The sequence below is a fragment of the Crocodylus siamensis genome, chromosome 6 (genome assembly GCF_052110815.1).
Source record: "Crocodylus siamensis isolate JL-2025a chromosome 6, ASM5211081v1, whole genome shotgun sequence".
Lineage (NCBI taxonomy): Eukaryota > Metazoa > Chordata > Crocodylia > Crocodylidae > Crocodylus > Crocodylus siamensis.
The window spans coordinates 46161518-46178305 of record NC_143400.1 but is presented as its reverse complement, the minus strand read 5'-3'; the positions used below and the strand labels follow the sequence as shown (position 1 = coordinate 46178305).

At 44.9% G+C, this 16788-nt stretch overlaps 1 protein-coding gene across 1 annotated transcript; it reads left to right on the top strand.

Annotated features, from left to right (window-relative positions):
- Window positions 1-14185: 14185 nt before the first annotated feature.
- Window positions 14186-15229, top strand: LOC149862599 (olfactory receptor 11A1-like). The gene has a single exon (XM_090053263.1). The coding sequence runs from the start codon at window positions 14207-14209 to the stop codon at window positions 15227-15229; it is 1023 nt and encodes a 340-aa protein (XP_089909389.1). The 5' UTR covers window positions 14186-14206.
- The last annotated feature ends 1559 nt before the right edge of the window (window positions 15230-16788 follow it).

Below are 16788 nucleotides of genomic sequence, written 5' to 3'. Positions count from 1 at the left end.
TACACTAACACTCATAATATGGGGAACAAGCAAGAGGAACTTGCCCTCCTGCTAGCTGACACAAACCCAGACATGGTGGGGCTCACTGAAACTTGGTGGGATCCAATGCACAATTGGGTGATTGGAGACAGAGTGACTTTCTTGTGAGAAATGTGCCCCCGCAGGTAGTTGGGTATTCTTGTCTGTAATAGATTTCCGGTGTGCATTCCTTCTGGTGTGCAGTTGTTATGTGGTGTCTCCTATGTATTTTCCCTTGGGCATTTGGTACACTGGATGAGATATATAATGTTTCTGGAGGTGCAGCTGTAAGATCCAGAAGAGGTGATGGTTCTGTTGTGGGATGTACTAATTGTGGAGGTACCGGAGATATGTTGGCAGGTTTTGCATTTCTTGTCATTTCTTGGATCCATTCAGTGTGTTTTGGGCTGTAGGAAGTTTGCTTCTGGTGATGAGGTTAGTGAGGGTCAGTGCTTCTGAGGCCTGCATTGGTGAGGTCAACCGGCACTTACGCAGTTGCTGCCACCAGGCAGGCCTTGGGTTCCTAGATAATGACCCATGCTTTTGGGCAAGGGACTTGCTGGGGTGGGATGGGCTTCACCTCTCTCCTAAAGGCAAGCATGTCTTCTCTTCCAGGTTGGCTGATCTCATACAGCAAGCTTTAAACTAGCCTTGCGGGGGGAGGGGGCTGCAGGAAGACAAGGAGACACCACCCGAGCAAGATGGGTGACAAATACAAGGAGTGCCCAGGTAAGAAACAGGGGTCCAGACAGTCTTCCAAATCAGGGGGGTGGCACACGCTGCTATGCAAGGCCTTAAATGCCTATATACCAATGCTCGTAGTTTGGGGAACAAACAGGAGGAACTCACCCTCAGAATAGCCAGTTCAAACCCAGATATAATAGGACTTACAGAAATGTGGTGGGATTCATCCCACGTCTGGGCAGTTAGCATTAGAGGCTATAGACTTTACAGGCGGGATAGAGAAGGAAGGAAAGGTGGGGGTGTGGCACTCTATGTCAAGAAGCAATACACATCCTCTACCAGCAGAATGGGGTCAGAGGAGGGGCAAGCTGAAGTGCTCTGGTTCAAGATACAAGGGGGCCATGGGGAGAGGGATTTAATGGTGGGGGTCTACTACAGACCCCCCAGCCAAGGGGAGGAGCTGGACCAGGAATTTTCAGGCCAGCTTACAGAGGCACTTAAGGCAAGTGATGTAGTTGTCATGGGTGATTTAAATTACCCAGACATCTGCTGGGAGGAACAGTCAGCCAGGTCAGACCGTTCCAGGAGGTTCCTGGCTGAGATACAGGACCTCCACTTAATTCAGGAGGTGCACAGTCCCACCAGTGGAAATGCCCTGTTGGACCTGGTCCTGGCCACAGACAACAACCTGGTAAGGGGCCACCAGATTCTTGACCATCTGGGTGATAGCGATCATCGCTTGCTGGAATTCACCATCCAGTGCAGGGTGTCAAGGGCCTGCAGCAAGGCACTAGCCCTTGACTTCAAGAGGGCCAACTTCAACAAGTTGAGGAGATCAGTGGGAGAGGTGCTGGGGTTCTCGAGGGCAGGGGAACTCAGTGCCCAAGATGAGTGGTCGTTCCTGAAGGAGATGATACTCAGGGCCCAAGAAGTGACCATCCCAAGAAGAAGCAAGGGGCCCAAGAGTGCCCGAAAGCTCCCCTGGCTCATGAAAGGCGTCCGGGAATATGTGATTTCCAAAAGGCAGTGTACAACAGATGGAAGAGGGGTGCTATCACCAAAGAGGAGTATACCTCCTCTGTTCAGGCCTGTAGGGGGGCTGTCAGGAAAGCTAAGGTGAACATAGAGCTAGGACTAGCGTCCAAGATCAAAGATAATAAAAAGTCATTTTTCAAATATATAGGGAGGATGAAGAAAGCACCAGGAAATGCTTTCTGGGCAATCTGGTGGTTGTGCCAGAGGAGAAAGCAGACCTCTTTAACCAACTCTTCACCTCTGTTTTCTTGTGCAGAGACCAGAACTTCCCCACTATGACACAAGACGGACTCGAGGGGAACGCCTCCAGACCTCAGGTTGGGGAGGACCAAGTTAGAGACCTTCTGCAGGGGCTGGACGTGTTCACATCAAAGGGTCCAGATGCTCTCCACCCCAGGGTGTTAAAGGAGCTAGCAGGAGTTATTGCAGGGCCCTTGGCATGGCTTTACGAGCGCTCATGTGCTTGGGCCAGGTGCCAGATGATTGGAAGATAGCCAACGTGATCCCCATCTTTAAAAAAGGGAGGAGGGAGGATCCAGGCAACTATAGGCCCATCAGTCTTACCTCAATCCCAAGGAAACTCTTTGAGCACATCTGCAATGGGCCAGCTTCAGGGATGATGCTCAAGGGCAACCAGCATGGTTTCATTAGGGGAAGGTCATGTTAGACCAACCTGATTGCCTTTTATGATCAGGTCACAACAGCACTGGATGCAGGTGTCACCATGGATGTAGTCTTTCTGGACTTCAGCAAGGCCTTTGACACTGTCTCCCACCCCATCTGCATTAGAAGATCGGCGACTGTGGCATTGATGCCTACACAGTCAGATGGATTGCAGATTGGCTCAAGGGTCGTACTCAGAGGGTGGTGGTGGATGGGTCATATTCGACCTGGAGGGAAGTGGGCAGCAGAGTCCCCCAGGGCTCAGTCCTTGGGCCCGCGCTGTTCAATTTCTTTATCAGCAATTTGGACGATGGGGTGAAAAGCAACCTGTTTAAATTTGCTGATGATACCAAAATTTGGGGTGAGGTGAGCACACAAGTAGGGAGGGAAAGACTGCAGCAAGACCTGGATAGGTTACAGGGGTGGGCTAACAAAAACAGGATTCATTTCAATACTGACAAGTGCAGGGTGCTGCACTTGGGTGGTAGTAACCAACAGTACACTTATAAGATGGGAAACTCCCTTCTTGAGAGCACGGAGGCACAAAGGGATCTTGGAGTCATTATTGACTCCAAGATGAACATGGGCCGACAATGCAAGGTCACGGTTGGAAGGGCTAACTGCACCTTGTCATGCATCCACAGGTGCATTTCAAGTAGGACCAAGGAGGTGGTCCTCCACCTCTACATGACACTGGTCAGGCCACAGCTGGAGTACTGTGTCCAGTTCTGTGCGCCCCACTTCAGGAGGGATGTGGACAACATTGAGAGGGTCCAGAGGAGGGCCACCCGCATGATCCGGGGACAACAGGGCAGAACCTACAATGACAGACTGCAAGACCTGCACCTGCTGAGCCTTCACAAGAGAAGGCTGAGGGGGGACCTGGTGACCATCTATAAACTCACTACTGGGGACCAGAAGGGTTTGGGAGAGACCTTGTTTCCCCTAGTGCCCCCTGGGATAACAAGGAATAACGGCCACAAGTAGTTGAAGAATAGGTTTAGATTAGACATCCATAAGAACTACTTCACAGGGCAGCTAGGATCTGGAACGAACTTCCAAGGGAAGTGGTGCTGGCTCCTACCCTGGGAGTCTTTAAGAAGAGGCTTAATGCCTACGGCTGGAATCATCTGAGCCCAGTTTTTCTCCTGCTTAGGCAGGGGGTCGGACTTGAAGATCTACAAGGTCCCTTCTGACCCGACTTCTATGACTCTATGAAGGGGAAGAGCTGGACTGCAAAATCTCTGGTCAGCTTGTGGAGACAGTTAAGTCAAGGGATGTAGTCATCATGGGTGATCTAAATTACCTGGGCATCTTGCTGGAAGGAGCAGTCAGCCAGGTCTGACCACTCACGAAGGTTCCACCTAGCCCAGGAGGTGCATAGTTTCACCAGGGGAAATGCCCTGCTGGACATGGTCCTGGCCACAGGCGATGACCTGGTGAGGGGATTCCAGGTTCTTGACCACCAGGACAATAGTGATCATCACCTACTGGAATTCACCATCCAGCACAGGGTGCCAAGGGCCTGCAGCAAGGCACTAGCTCTTGACTTCAAGAGGGCCAACTTCAATGGGTTGAGGAAATTGGTTGAAAGGGCACTGAGGTCCTGGAGGGTAGGGGAACTGGGTGTCCAGGATGAGTGGTCATTACTCAAGGAGACAATCCTCCAAGCCCAAGGGGTTTGACAGTCCCAATGAGAAACAAAAGGGGCAAGAGTGCTCAAAATCCCCCCGGCTCACCAGAAGCATTTTAGGAACACCTGAAAGCCAAAAAGGAGGTGTACGTCCAATGGAAGGGAGGAGCTATCACCAAAGAGGAGTATACCTCCATCACTCGGATCTGTAGGGGAACTGTTAGGAAAGCTAAGGCAGATACAGAACTAGGGCTTGCATCAAGGATTGAGGACAACAAAAAGTCCTTTTTTAATAGGGTATATGAAGAAGGCATCAGGAAACATGGGGCCCCTACAGGATACGCTTGGCAATCTGGTGGTTGCACAAGAGGAAAAGGCAGACCTTTTTAACAAATCCTTTGCCTCCATTTTTTTGTTCAGGGACCGAGACATCTCCCCCACTGGGATCCAGGACAGATTCAGGAGAGACTCCACCAGGCCTAGGGTTAGGGAGGACTGAGTTATGGAACTTCTGGAGGGGCTGGACATGTTCAGATCAGCAGGTCCAGATGATCTTCACCCCAGGGTGCTAATGGAATTGGCAGGGGTCAACACAGGCCTCCTAGCATGGCTTTACGAGCACTCATGGTACTCTGGTCAGGTGCCAGAAGACTGGAAGAAGGCCAATGTGGTCCCCATTTTCAAAAAAGGGAGGATGGAGGACCCAGGCAACTATAGGCCCATTAGTCTTACTTTGATCCTGGGGAAGCTCTTTAAAAAAATCATCCAGGGGCACATCTGTGAAGGACCAGCAGGGGGGATGATGCTCAGGGACAACCAGCATGGGTTCATTAGGGGCAGGTCCTCTCATACCAACCTGATTGCCTTCTACGATCAGGTGACAAAATCACTGGATGGAGGTGTCACAGTGGATGTGGTCTTTCCGGACTTCAGGAAGGCCTTTGACACTGTCTCCCACCCCATTTTCATTAAAAAGCTAGGCAACTGTGATATTAATGCCTACACAATCAGATGGGTCGCAAATTGGCTGACAGGCCTCACCCAGAGAGTTATGGTGGGTCGATTTCAACCTGGAGGGATGTGGGCAGTGGAGTCCCCCAGGGCTCGGTCCTTGGGCCCATACTGTTCAATTTTTTTATCACCAACTTAGACGAGGGGTGAAAAGCACCTTGTTCAAGTTCGCTGACGACACCAAGATTTGGGTGAGGTGAGCACACTAGAAGGGAGAGACAGGATACAACTGGACCTGGACAGGTTAAAGGGGTGGGTAAATGAGAATAGGATGGGATTAAATACTGACAAGTGCAGGGTACTGCGCTTGGGCAATAAGAACCAGCAGCATACCTATAGGCTGGGGAACTCCCTTCTCATAAGCAGTGGCAGAAAGAGATCTTGGAGTCATTATCAATTCCAAAACGAACATGGGCCGTCAATGTGAGGACACAGTCAGTAAAACTAACCACGCCTTATCATGCATCCACAGATGCATCACGAGCAGGTCCAAGGAGATGATCCTCCCCCTCTATGCGACATTGGTCAGGCCACAGTTGGAATACCTCATCCAGTTCTGGGTGCCGCAGTTTAGGAGGGATGTGGCCAGTATTGAGAGGGTCCAGAGGAGGGCCACTCACATGATCCGGGGGCAGCAGGGCAGACCCTATGAGGAGAGGCTATGGGACCTGAACCTGTTCAGCATTCACAAGAAAAGGCTGAGAGGGGACCTGATGGCCATCTATAAACTTACTAGGGGGGACCAGCAGGGAATGGGTGAGAACCTGTTTCCCCGAGCACCTCCCGGAGTAACAAGGAATAATGGCCACAGGTTGTTTGAGAGTAGGTTCAGGCTGGACATTAGAAGGCACTACTTCATGGTCAGGGTGGCTAGGATCTGGAACCAACTTCCAAGGGAAGTGGTGCTGGCTTCTACCTTCGGGGTCTTTAAGAGGAGGCTTGACAATTACCTAGCCGGGGTCATATGAGCTCAAACCTACCAGGAGTCATATGAGCCCAGTATTCATTCCTGCCAAGGGCAGGGGGTTGGACTTGATGATCTACTTAGGTCCCTTCTGACCCTACATCTATGAAACTATGACTGGCCATGCCCGCTGCTCCCCGGCCCAGCACAGCTCCCCTGTAGCTGAGGACATGCTCTAATGCCCCCTTGCTCCTGGCCTGAGCAGCTGCAGGCACATGCCTGAATGCCTGTATTGTTACAAACCGGTTCAACCCAGGCAAGTTAGACTAAGCTGCAAAAGTTTAATCAATTCAGGCTCTGGCTTTTTGAATGTCTGTCCCTAGCTGTAGAGGTTATTAGTCGCTATTCATGTAAATACAACCAAGCACAAGAAACCTGCCTTGAGTCTGTGCCCCTGCCCCTAATGTTTCCCTTGTCTTTAGTCCATGTCCACTTTTACTCCAAGAGCACCCCACACTTGTCAACATGCAGATGAACATGGCATGACTCTGTTCTGAGTTATGGAAGTGCAACCCCTTCCCTGCCACCCTTACCCCACCACCTTCTCTCCCATCTCTCCCATGACTGAAGGCTATCACAACAAAAGCTTACATCCCTGATATAAGGCAAATCACTGTCAACCCCCTCTTCCCTGCCCATAACAATTCCAAGTAGCATGAGGCAGGGAATCAAGAATCCGAACACAGAGGAATATAAAAATGTAGATGAAGGGAATGAAGTGATGTGTAGCGCTAACAGCAGCACTCACTTGAGAGTCAGTAAAGGACTTCACCCATCCCGTCTCCCATCTGACCTCAAATCAAGGTTTCCTGCAGTGTTTCCTTTTCCATAAATGCTATTCAAAGCAAAAATAGCAAGCTATCTGAAAGAAAGACCACTGGTTAAGGATCCTTAACTCCATCCTTTCCTGGCCAGTTCCACTGACAACTGAGACCCTCTAAAAAAGGGAAGCAGCAATGAATCAGGGCATGGCAGAGTTTTGTAACCCATAGCCAGTCCATTCTGCAACTGAGTGCTTCTCCTTCACCTTCAGATGTCACAGGGAAAGTGCTTAGGCTGTAATTTAAAGAGGGCAGCACGAAGGTGTGTTTTTCTGGGGTGAGGGGGAAGTGAGGGGATCCTGTGATCTCATATGATAGTGGCAATCCTGGTTGTGGTACAAATGTGTCCAAGCAGTCCTTGTGGGGGCAGAAGGAAAGCAAAAGTCCAGAAAATAAATACTTTGTAGAAACTGCACCAAGGCTCCTCAGGAGGCAGGTCCAGGGGCCAGAGGGGCATAGAGGGTAGGGCTGTGTGAAACGGCACTGTTTCATTCCAACTTGAGTTTTGAGATCTGGATGGAACGGTGTTTTGTACTGAATGTAATTTTGAGTCGAAACAGTGAGGTTGTTTTGACACTATGTCAACCATTTTGCTGGACCATGGGGCTGGAGAAAGGAACTCAGCCTGTCTGGGCTGAGTTCCCATCCCCATTTGGGGGCGGGGAGTCAGCCTAACTGGGCTGCCTTGTCATCCCCTACACTAGATCACTTACAATTCATAAGCCTTAACACTTGCAGTTTCATAGAGTGATTGACAATTCATCACTTTATTCCACAATTGCCAGGGTAGGATGCACACTTTCTGAGAGCACACCTACCCACTTTGCCTCTCCTCCTGCCTGAGTTGTTTTTCCCTCATGCCTTACCCACCATCTGCTTAACACTGTTTGTTCTAACAGGACTGTAAAAAGCCTTTGTTAAACTATCTTTTTATTTAAAACGAGCAAAAGTATTTCACTCAACATATATTTGAGCTGAAGACAAGTGTGCCTTCATCCCACATTGCAGCACAGCACCAGGGTACATTAGATTTCCCCCGAAAAGAATGCCCTGAAGGCTGTGATACTCATGAATTGGGGTTCTTGATTGTGGTATTAGCTGGCGAGCCCTTGCAGCCCAGTCTCATGGAAGGTCTTGCTTCTTGTATCTCAGATGTTGTGAGTGCCCATGATCTTCCAGGAACAATGGTTCACTGTTCCCCACTAATACTTAAGGTGCCCAACCTGAAACTTTTGCTCACAAAGCAGCTGTTCACATTATAAATGAATTGCTCCAGGTGTCTGCCATACAGCTTCATGAGCCAGGGGAGGAGCATGTACATCAGCTACCCAAGAAGCAGTTGTTGCAGGTAAGGAAATATTAACTCCTTCCAGTTCCGTGCTGGTACCGGCACATGCAAACACACTCCACATTAACCAGAGCACCATTTGGTGTACCCAAGGACCTTAGTGTAATGAACCTTGCCTAAACACTGTATGGTTCCTTGGGGAAATGGTGTCCAGGGCCCCATGATGATATGCAACAAGATGGAGAATTAATACTTGAAGCTGATGTCTTCTGAGCTACAGTTATCTGGGCATAGGATGGGAGGGTGCATGCCAGTCACTGCTCCACTTCAGATCAGTAAGTTCATCTGGATAATACCAGGCATGGTCCTCTGGAGGAAACAGTGCCAGCACTGGCTGATGGCATAGATCACCTCCAAGTTACCTAATCTGGTCATGGACTTCTCTACCCTTTGGTGACAGATGAGAGTCTATCAGGGCATCACTGGTACCCTTACGTTGGGGGCATGCTTCTAGTCCCATGCAGATCTTCATGTCGGTGGCCCTACTCAACTGAAGTTTTCCTACCACTGCCCATCGCCCCAGGCCTCTAAGACTATCTGCTCCCACAAGTTGCTGTTACTTATTTTAAAACCCTGTTCCTGCCATTTTGCAGGACAGGAACTGCTAAGCAGAAGCCAGGTGGGGTCATATACTCAAAATACTCTCATATTGTCACTTAGATATTCCTGGAAGCCTTTTTGGTCAAGAGGCCTAGAAGCATGCTTGGAAACCAGTTCTCCATCCCCTATTTATGTAGCACCTCAATAGCATTCCCTCTGCCACAAATAAAGCACTTCAGTTAGGAATGGCCTGGGTCATACAAAAGCACAACAGATAAACACAGGATCTAGTACAATTGACATGAATAGTTGTTCCTCTCCAACTTTATTCTCCAATTATTTGGGATGTTCTTTGACAAAGCAGCGAATGTGTTTTAGATTTGACTCAGTGAAACATTTTTGCATGTCAGAATTTATTTTTTCCTTGCCCATGTTAGTTCTTCCCCTCTCCTTTGTGAGCATCTTGAAATTGGAAATGTAGCCCATGGGAGATTTCATCCCTCAACAGATGTTAGACTAGGTCCATAATTCTAGTAACTTGTAGAGGTGATAATTGCTTCATAATCAGTGACACTATGCCAATCCTAAGGAGAGTGGAGGGGGGGTTGTTTTGTTTTTCATTTTCTTTGCTATTCATTTCATCATGATATTTCAAGCTCCCATCTCTCTCTCTCTCTCTCTCTCTCTCTCTCTCTCTCTCTCTCTGTCTTTTTTGGGAGGAGGGGGAGGGATTGTTTACTTGGTTCTGTTCATATTATGGCTTTGCCTGCACAATAATGATACGACATGCCCATCAGCAGAAGTGTCTGGAGTATTATCATCTTCTCAAAGACAGAATAAATAATGACTTCAGGGAGAAACTGATATTGTGTTATGCCTATAACCCACAAGTGGACAAAAGTGTGGGTGAGGAACCACAGCTTCTCTCTTAGAATATGCGCATCTCTCAAATCGGTGAAATAATGAATGTAAAATGCATCAGGAAAGAAGGTTGACTACAGAAGCAATAGTTAGGTCTCCTGAATGAAGATAGAAGGCACCACATCAGAGATTCAAGCTTTTCTACACCCTTTGAATGTAAGCTAATATTTTCACTTTTTTTCTTCAAATAATATGATATCAGTTTTAAGGGTGCATCAGCGGGGAGGTAGGTAAAGGGATGAATAGATAGAAAGATAGAACTAATTTGTCCACTTATGAATAGAAATGCTATAATCAAACCTGTTCCATATAAATAATATTCTGAACTGACCTTTGTCCTATAGCAGCATTAGGTTATGTTTCAATTTCCCAAAATATGATCAATATTAAAATTCACCATATGCATTTGGACATTTTTATGAATGCTATTTAACTTATCTGAACAGAATTTTTTTCACCTCTAACCTATATTGCAAGACTCAGTAATGAATAAACAAAATAAATAACCTGAATACTTCAACCTTAATATAGAATGGTACATTCCAAAAAGAAAAGGCATTCATTGTCTATAGGAAATATTCATCCTTCAGTTTCTATTTTCTTTGGGCCTATTTCTTAGTTTCAAAATATTTCAATTATGTAAAATGTGATATAGATAAAATAATTCCTATATAAGTTTGACATTTATTAAGCATAGAGGAATGTCAGGATATGTAATACCAAACAGTAAATAAGTATAATTACATGACAGCATTTTGAGTGTTTAAAGGAATAAATCTCTCTTATTAGGTTAAAATATGAGTTAAGAAAAAAGGCAGTCAGAATAAAAATCATATTTGGTTTGCATAATATGGATTCCAAGATTTAATTCTTTCTCCTTAATGCAACTTCAGTTGGTCAAGATTTAGATCTGTCAGATATACTGGATTGATAATAATAGTACAAATGATTTTTAGAGACTGAACTTTGAAAAAAACTGGCCAAAAGGCTGTGTCTGATCACTCTCTAACAGAAAATGGCTCTCATAAACATTTCCACTTAATTTAAATGGACATGTGATAAAATCATAAGATTCGTAATGACCTCAAAAGTTGTTTGATCAAACTGCCTGCACAAATGCAGGAATGCTACTCCTAAATGTCCTCCCTCCCACATTTATATTTGACGTGAGACTAAATACAAGTATGTGCATGTCATGATATAACATACAGTGCAGTCAACGGAAAAATTTGTGTTCATTTGAATGGGCTTTGGCTAGAGTTTTAATACTTGTAAAATTCTACAGACTCTTATGAATCCATCTGCAAGAAACTAGGTAAAAGTTTTCCTTGTCATTGCAGCCATATGCACTAAATAAATTTGCAGATGACACCATGCAGGGTTGGGCAGCAGACACTTCACAGGAAAGGATCAGGATTCCACATGCTGTAGGCATTGTTCAGTCAGGGCAACTGGGGCTCAGGGACCAAGTAAAGAGCTCATTACTGATTCCCAAGAGGATGCTGGGTAACCAGGCACAAGTTATATATGGGGAAAAAATTGTTAAGTTTTTCCCTTGCACAAATGTACAGGAAAACTAAAGGAACACTCGCACCCCATGGGTTCCTACAGCATTAACTCCAGTAATGTGCTCCTGTGACAGACTTTGCTACTGTTGGTAAAATTTCTAGGTTAGGTGTCTCCATATTATAACAGTTGCTGATCTAGTCCTAGCGCTCAGACCTCTTTCACTCCACTTCTGTTTGTATCTGTAACCTTCCATAATCCCAACCTGCTGAGCACACACGTTAGTTACTAAATTGTTTCCACAGCTGTTTTATGGGAAACGCCTTAACCCAGGATGAAAAAATAATTACGGTCACCAGCAAATATTTGTAGCCTCTTCCTTTAGGAGATAACTCACCAATAAATTCCTCCTGGTTTCTTTCCCAAGGGCTTGGAGGGTACGTTCCATGAAAGACCATTTCTGCTTCAGCTTTCTAGGGATATGTTAAATCCTGATTTTAAAAGAATCAAAATGATCTTTAAGACCATCTTTCCTCTTTGGCCACAAATCTATAGTTCTGCATGGTCTGCAGTGGTGCACTGTGTAACCGTAACAAGAATTCACTTTTCATTGCCCTGGGAATTACCCTGACCTGATATTTAGCCCTGTCATAGATGGCACTGAAAATTTCTTGGCTCATGCGAATAATTGTGTTTCAAGTTCACCCAATACCCTTTCATTACTTTAATTTGATCCTTGACAACAGCCTAGAGGTCAATGCCATCAGTTTATCATCAGACAAGGTTCTTTTCATGAATCTGAGATCTTTTATTAGACCAACTTAAATAGTTGGAAAACAATTATTAAGGAAGCTTTTGGGTTCAAAAACCCTTTGTCAGGCTAAGGAAGTTTCAGCAGTTGGTATGTGCTCTTCCTGGATGGAGTGAAAAGTAAAGAAGCCAGAGGCTGGGCTGGTCTGCATACAAGACAGGAAGTCAGTGAAAATGTAGATTGAGGAGTCAAAGGGTGAGAGACAGGTGGGGGGCAGAGGGGAGAAAAAGAAGGAGGATGAATAGGAGAGATACCTAGGGAATCCGCTGTCAGGGTTATAATGTGTCATAAATCCAATGTCTATATTTAGTCCATGATTTTTAGTGTCCAGGAGGCTGATGAAGTGGAGTTCATAGGCTCGTCTCTGGGAAGTGTTTTCTAAGTTTCCTTTCCGGATCAGGACTGAGAGATTGGTGAGAGAGTGGTTTTCTTGTGAGAAATGTGCCCCCACAGGTAATGGGTATTTCTGTCTTTGATAGATTACCCGTGTGCGTTCATTCTGGTGCGCAGTTATTGTTTGGTCTCTCCTACGTATTTTCCATAAGGGCATTTGGTTTTATGACACATTATAACATACCTAGGGAGTCAGATGTCAGGCATCTCTCCACTATTCATCCCCTTCTCTCTCTCCCCCACCCCTCCCCCCCAGCCTGTCCCTCACCCATTAACTACATTTTCACTGACTGCATGACTTGTACACAGACCAGACCAGCCTCTGGCTTCTTTACTTTTCATTCCATCCAGGAAGAGTGCACACCGACCGCTGAAACTTCCTTGGCTTAATAATTGTTTTCCAACTATTTAAGCTGGTCTAATAAAAGATCTCAGATTCACACAAAGAACCTTGTCTGCCTATGGCCTTAGACCAACATGGCTACAACCTACACCCCTGTATCAGTTTACTGTGTGATTTTTGTACTTTTGGGACAAATACTGCTCTCTTGAGAGATGGATCCAAAACTGGTCTAAGAGGTATCTGCCATAGTGCTTCGTGAGCCAGGGCAGGAGTGCAAAAAGTTTCCAATGCCACCCATGACAGCCCTTTACCATGCATGGAAAATGATCTGTTTGGGGTAACTGGAAGCCACACTACTATTAAAGCAGAAGCCACTGCTACTGCCCTGTTTGCAGCTGTCATTCAGGATGCTCAAGCATCCAGTTGTGTCTCCATCTATTACATTACAGCACAGGACCAATGTACTGGATTTTCTATGCTCAGTTCTCAGCATAGTCCCATAGTACCAAGTGTGAATTTCAGTAGGGACGCACACATGTACCTATCTTGCATTTTGGTTAGATGCCTTTTTTCTAAAACAAGCTCAGCTTGTAGGGAGGGGAAAAGTTACTTCTTTTGTCTAATGACATGTCTTTCCAGTTAAACCAATGTCATGATCTGAGGAACCTGACAAATGCTTTCCAAGCCCTTGGGGTGGGCAGTACTTCCCAATGAAGTAACAGAGCATCGTACCCAGACCACCACAAAAGTCTGCCTTCCATCTGCTTCTGGAGAGACAGTGTGATTTTATTCTGACTCACAATCTTTTCTTTAGTGTTCATCATGTACCAATTTTGTCTCAGAAAGATTGCAGTGCTCTAGGTTGGCAAACCAAATTTATGTCATTACCAATTTTTACTGTATCATGTAAGGGCTGGTCAGAATTTTAATCTAGAGTTTAAGAAATTTAAACTAAAAACTATAACTCTTTTATTAACTTTCAGCTTCTATAGCAGCACAAATCTAGAAATAAGAGGAACACTATGACTGGCATTAATCTTATCACCTGTTTAAAATTAAAACATATACTTCATAACTTTGAGTTAGAAAATCGGTAATATAATTGGGGATAGAAGAAAATGGGAAAAATTACATGCCATATATTGTGCTACACTCTAAGATGAATATTCCCAGACCAAAATCCTCATTGTTTGACCTGATGAAACTAGGAGGGGTACATGAAGCAGTATTCAGACATACTGTAAAACAGTTCTTACATGTCTGCAAAAGAAAAGTTTACCCTTTCTTTTCTCGCAATGCAATGGGTGGGGCAATGGCTTCCATGAAGCCGTTATAGAAAGGAATATGATGGCCTGTTCACCTCCTAGCTTGAACTTTGAAACACCAACCTAGATAGATCATTTTCAGGGAAAGTTAATCTCTTAAAAATTCAGGAGATGGACTGATTCCATGATATTCAAAGTGTCTGTTTGATTCAGATTATTTTGCAGAGCTGTATGGAATTGCTCTTCTGCCATGGCAGATGCGGAAATAGGAAATCAAACTTCTATCACTGAATTTATCCTCCTGGGATTTGAAATATTTCCAGAGCTGCAAGTACTTCTCTTCCTGCTGTTTCTCCTGCTCTACATTGCAACCATAGCTGGGAACATCCTCATACTTGCGCTAATTATTGCTGTTCAGCATCTGCACACTCCCATGTACTTCTTCCTGGGGAACTTGTCCTGCTTGGAAACCTGCTATACATGCACTGTCCTGCCCAGGATGCTGGCCAGCCTCCTCACTGGTGACAGAACCATTTCATTCTCTGGCTGCTTCATCCAATTTTTTTTCTTTGGTATGTTGTTAGTTACAGAATGCTGTCTCTTATCTGTGATGTCTTATGATCGGTACTTAGCCATATGTAAACCATTGCATTATGCAGCCCTTATGAGTGACAAATTTTGTTTCAGCCTTGCAGCTGGCTCATGGATCAGTGGATTTATAGTTGCCTCCATTGTATATTTCTTCTTGTTACAATTAACCTTCTGTGGACCCAGTCAAGTTGATCATTTCTTTTGTGACTATGTTCCAATAATTAAACTCTCCTGCAGCGACACCTATGAGATTGAACTTGCAGTTCTCAGTCTTGACTGTATATTTGTTTTACCCCCATTCCTTTTGACTCTCATGTCCTATGTCTGTATTATCACTACCATACTGAGAATCCCTTCCACTACTGGGAGACAAAAGGCCTTTTCCACCTGTTCCTCTCATATTACTGTGCTGACCATTTTCTATGGGACCCTAATTTTAGTGTACATGTTCCCAAGAACCAACACCCTTAGAGCCCTGAACAAAACATTCTCTCTTTTCTACACTGTGCTGACTCCATTGGCCAACCCTCTCATTTACAGCCTGAGAAACAAGGAAGTCAAGCAGGCTGTAAGGAAAGTTGTCTGTGTGTCTATGAATTGGAAAGGAATGCAAACATTCTTAAACTCTATTAACAGGTTGAGGCAAAATGGAAATAACAGGAATCAGAGCTCTGGAAAATGAATGGGTCCTGGCCCAGGGGATTTGGGATATTCTAAAAGAAAGAGAAAGTTTAGAGAGATTCAATACATTTCACACCCTTTTATAATGAAGGGATGACCCTGGCACCTCAGTGTGAATGTTGAAATTGTTCCAGATAAGAAAAGTTAATGAATTTTGTTGTATGAACTGTCTGTAGACAAGCAGAATGGAAATAACAGGAATCAGAGCTGCATAAAATGAATAGATCCTGGCCCAAGGGTTTTCTGGTGAATTCTAAAAGGAAGAGAAACTTTTGAGAGATTTATTAAATTTCACACCCTGTTCTATTGAACAGATTGTCCTGATCCCACGGCGTTCACTTAAAAATTGTTCCAGATAAAAATAGTGAATGGATTTTGCAGGATAACTTCTCTGTGCTTCAAGCCAGTATACACAGATTGTCTTCAACCAAAGGCTTCCTACACTTAGGCCCAAATCTAAAGTCTAACTTTCCCTTTAGGTTGCTCACTGTGAGTGTGTTATCAAGCTGATGTGGTAAAAGCCTAATCTCTTTGACTAATTGTTCACACACTTTTATCCTATCCCTCAAACAGCTTAGTATGTCTAAAAGAACGGGCAAAAGTGCCTTGAACAGAGTCTCCACAAACTTTATTCCATCTGTAACTCACTTCCAAATCATTCGTTTGTAAATATGTGTTTCACTTAAGTCACAGCCAGCCCTGCGTAGGTTTATACTGCACTCTAGTGAACAAACAAGATATTTAACAGAACAGCTTGTTTTTCCTGCCTGGACATGAGATTTATACTGCTAAACAAACACAGGAATGTAGGAAGCTGAATTTTCTAATGTTGTGTTGAGATCCTCGTAAGAAAAGTGGTAATGGTGGGAAAGCCTACATATCCATTATAAATTGGGAATTTGTCTTTGGCAGGCAAGATGAATCTGCTGTGTGCTATTTGTTTGCTTTTTCTAGCCTTGACTAATAAATTTGTACTTAGATCCTATCACACCTCTAGGAGTATTAATCTCAGATCCTACTGGACATTTCATGTCAAAATAATGTAGGGGCCTTCAAAAGTCCCAGCTTCCAGAGGCAATCTCCAAACCCTGTGATTAGAAAGCCAGGACTGTTTTGTATTGAGTCAGGAATAGGAGACAACAGAATTCTTGGTTTGGTCACAAACTTTCTCTGGAATTTATCACAAGATCATTGGAGTGACACTGTGCTTGTTTTCTAGTTCTCTCTGCGTCCATTTTTTGACTATGTACAGGGCAATTTAACACTTTCTGCACAGAAAATCCTGTCCTTGAATGCATTTCCCTGTGCATGTAGATGGTTATGCACCACTAAGTGTACATACAGACTGAGCATGCCCACCAGCTGCCAAAGCACGTACCACACATTCCTTATAGATATGTAGAAGTCTTCAGACCCCTAAAATTGAGTCAGCCAAAACCCGTGGCTAACAAACGTAGCCTGAGAAGTGAAAACACATATTTTGCCCCCAGGGCTGAATAGCTAGGGTGCTCTTGTGGGAAGCTACAGGTCCTGCAACCCAGGTGCCTGTCATCTAGAACA

What these genes read in the sequence shown, in the direction of transcription:
- LOC149862599 (XM_090053263.1), top strand. Translation starts at nt 14,207, where the DNA reads ATGGCAGATGCGGAAATAGGAAATCAAACTTCTATCACTGAATTTATC.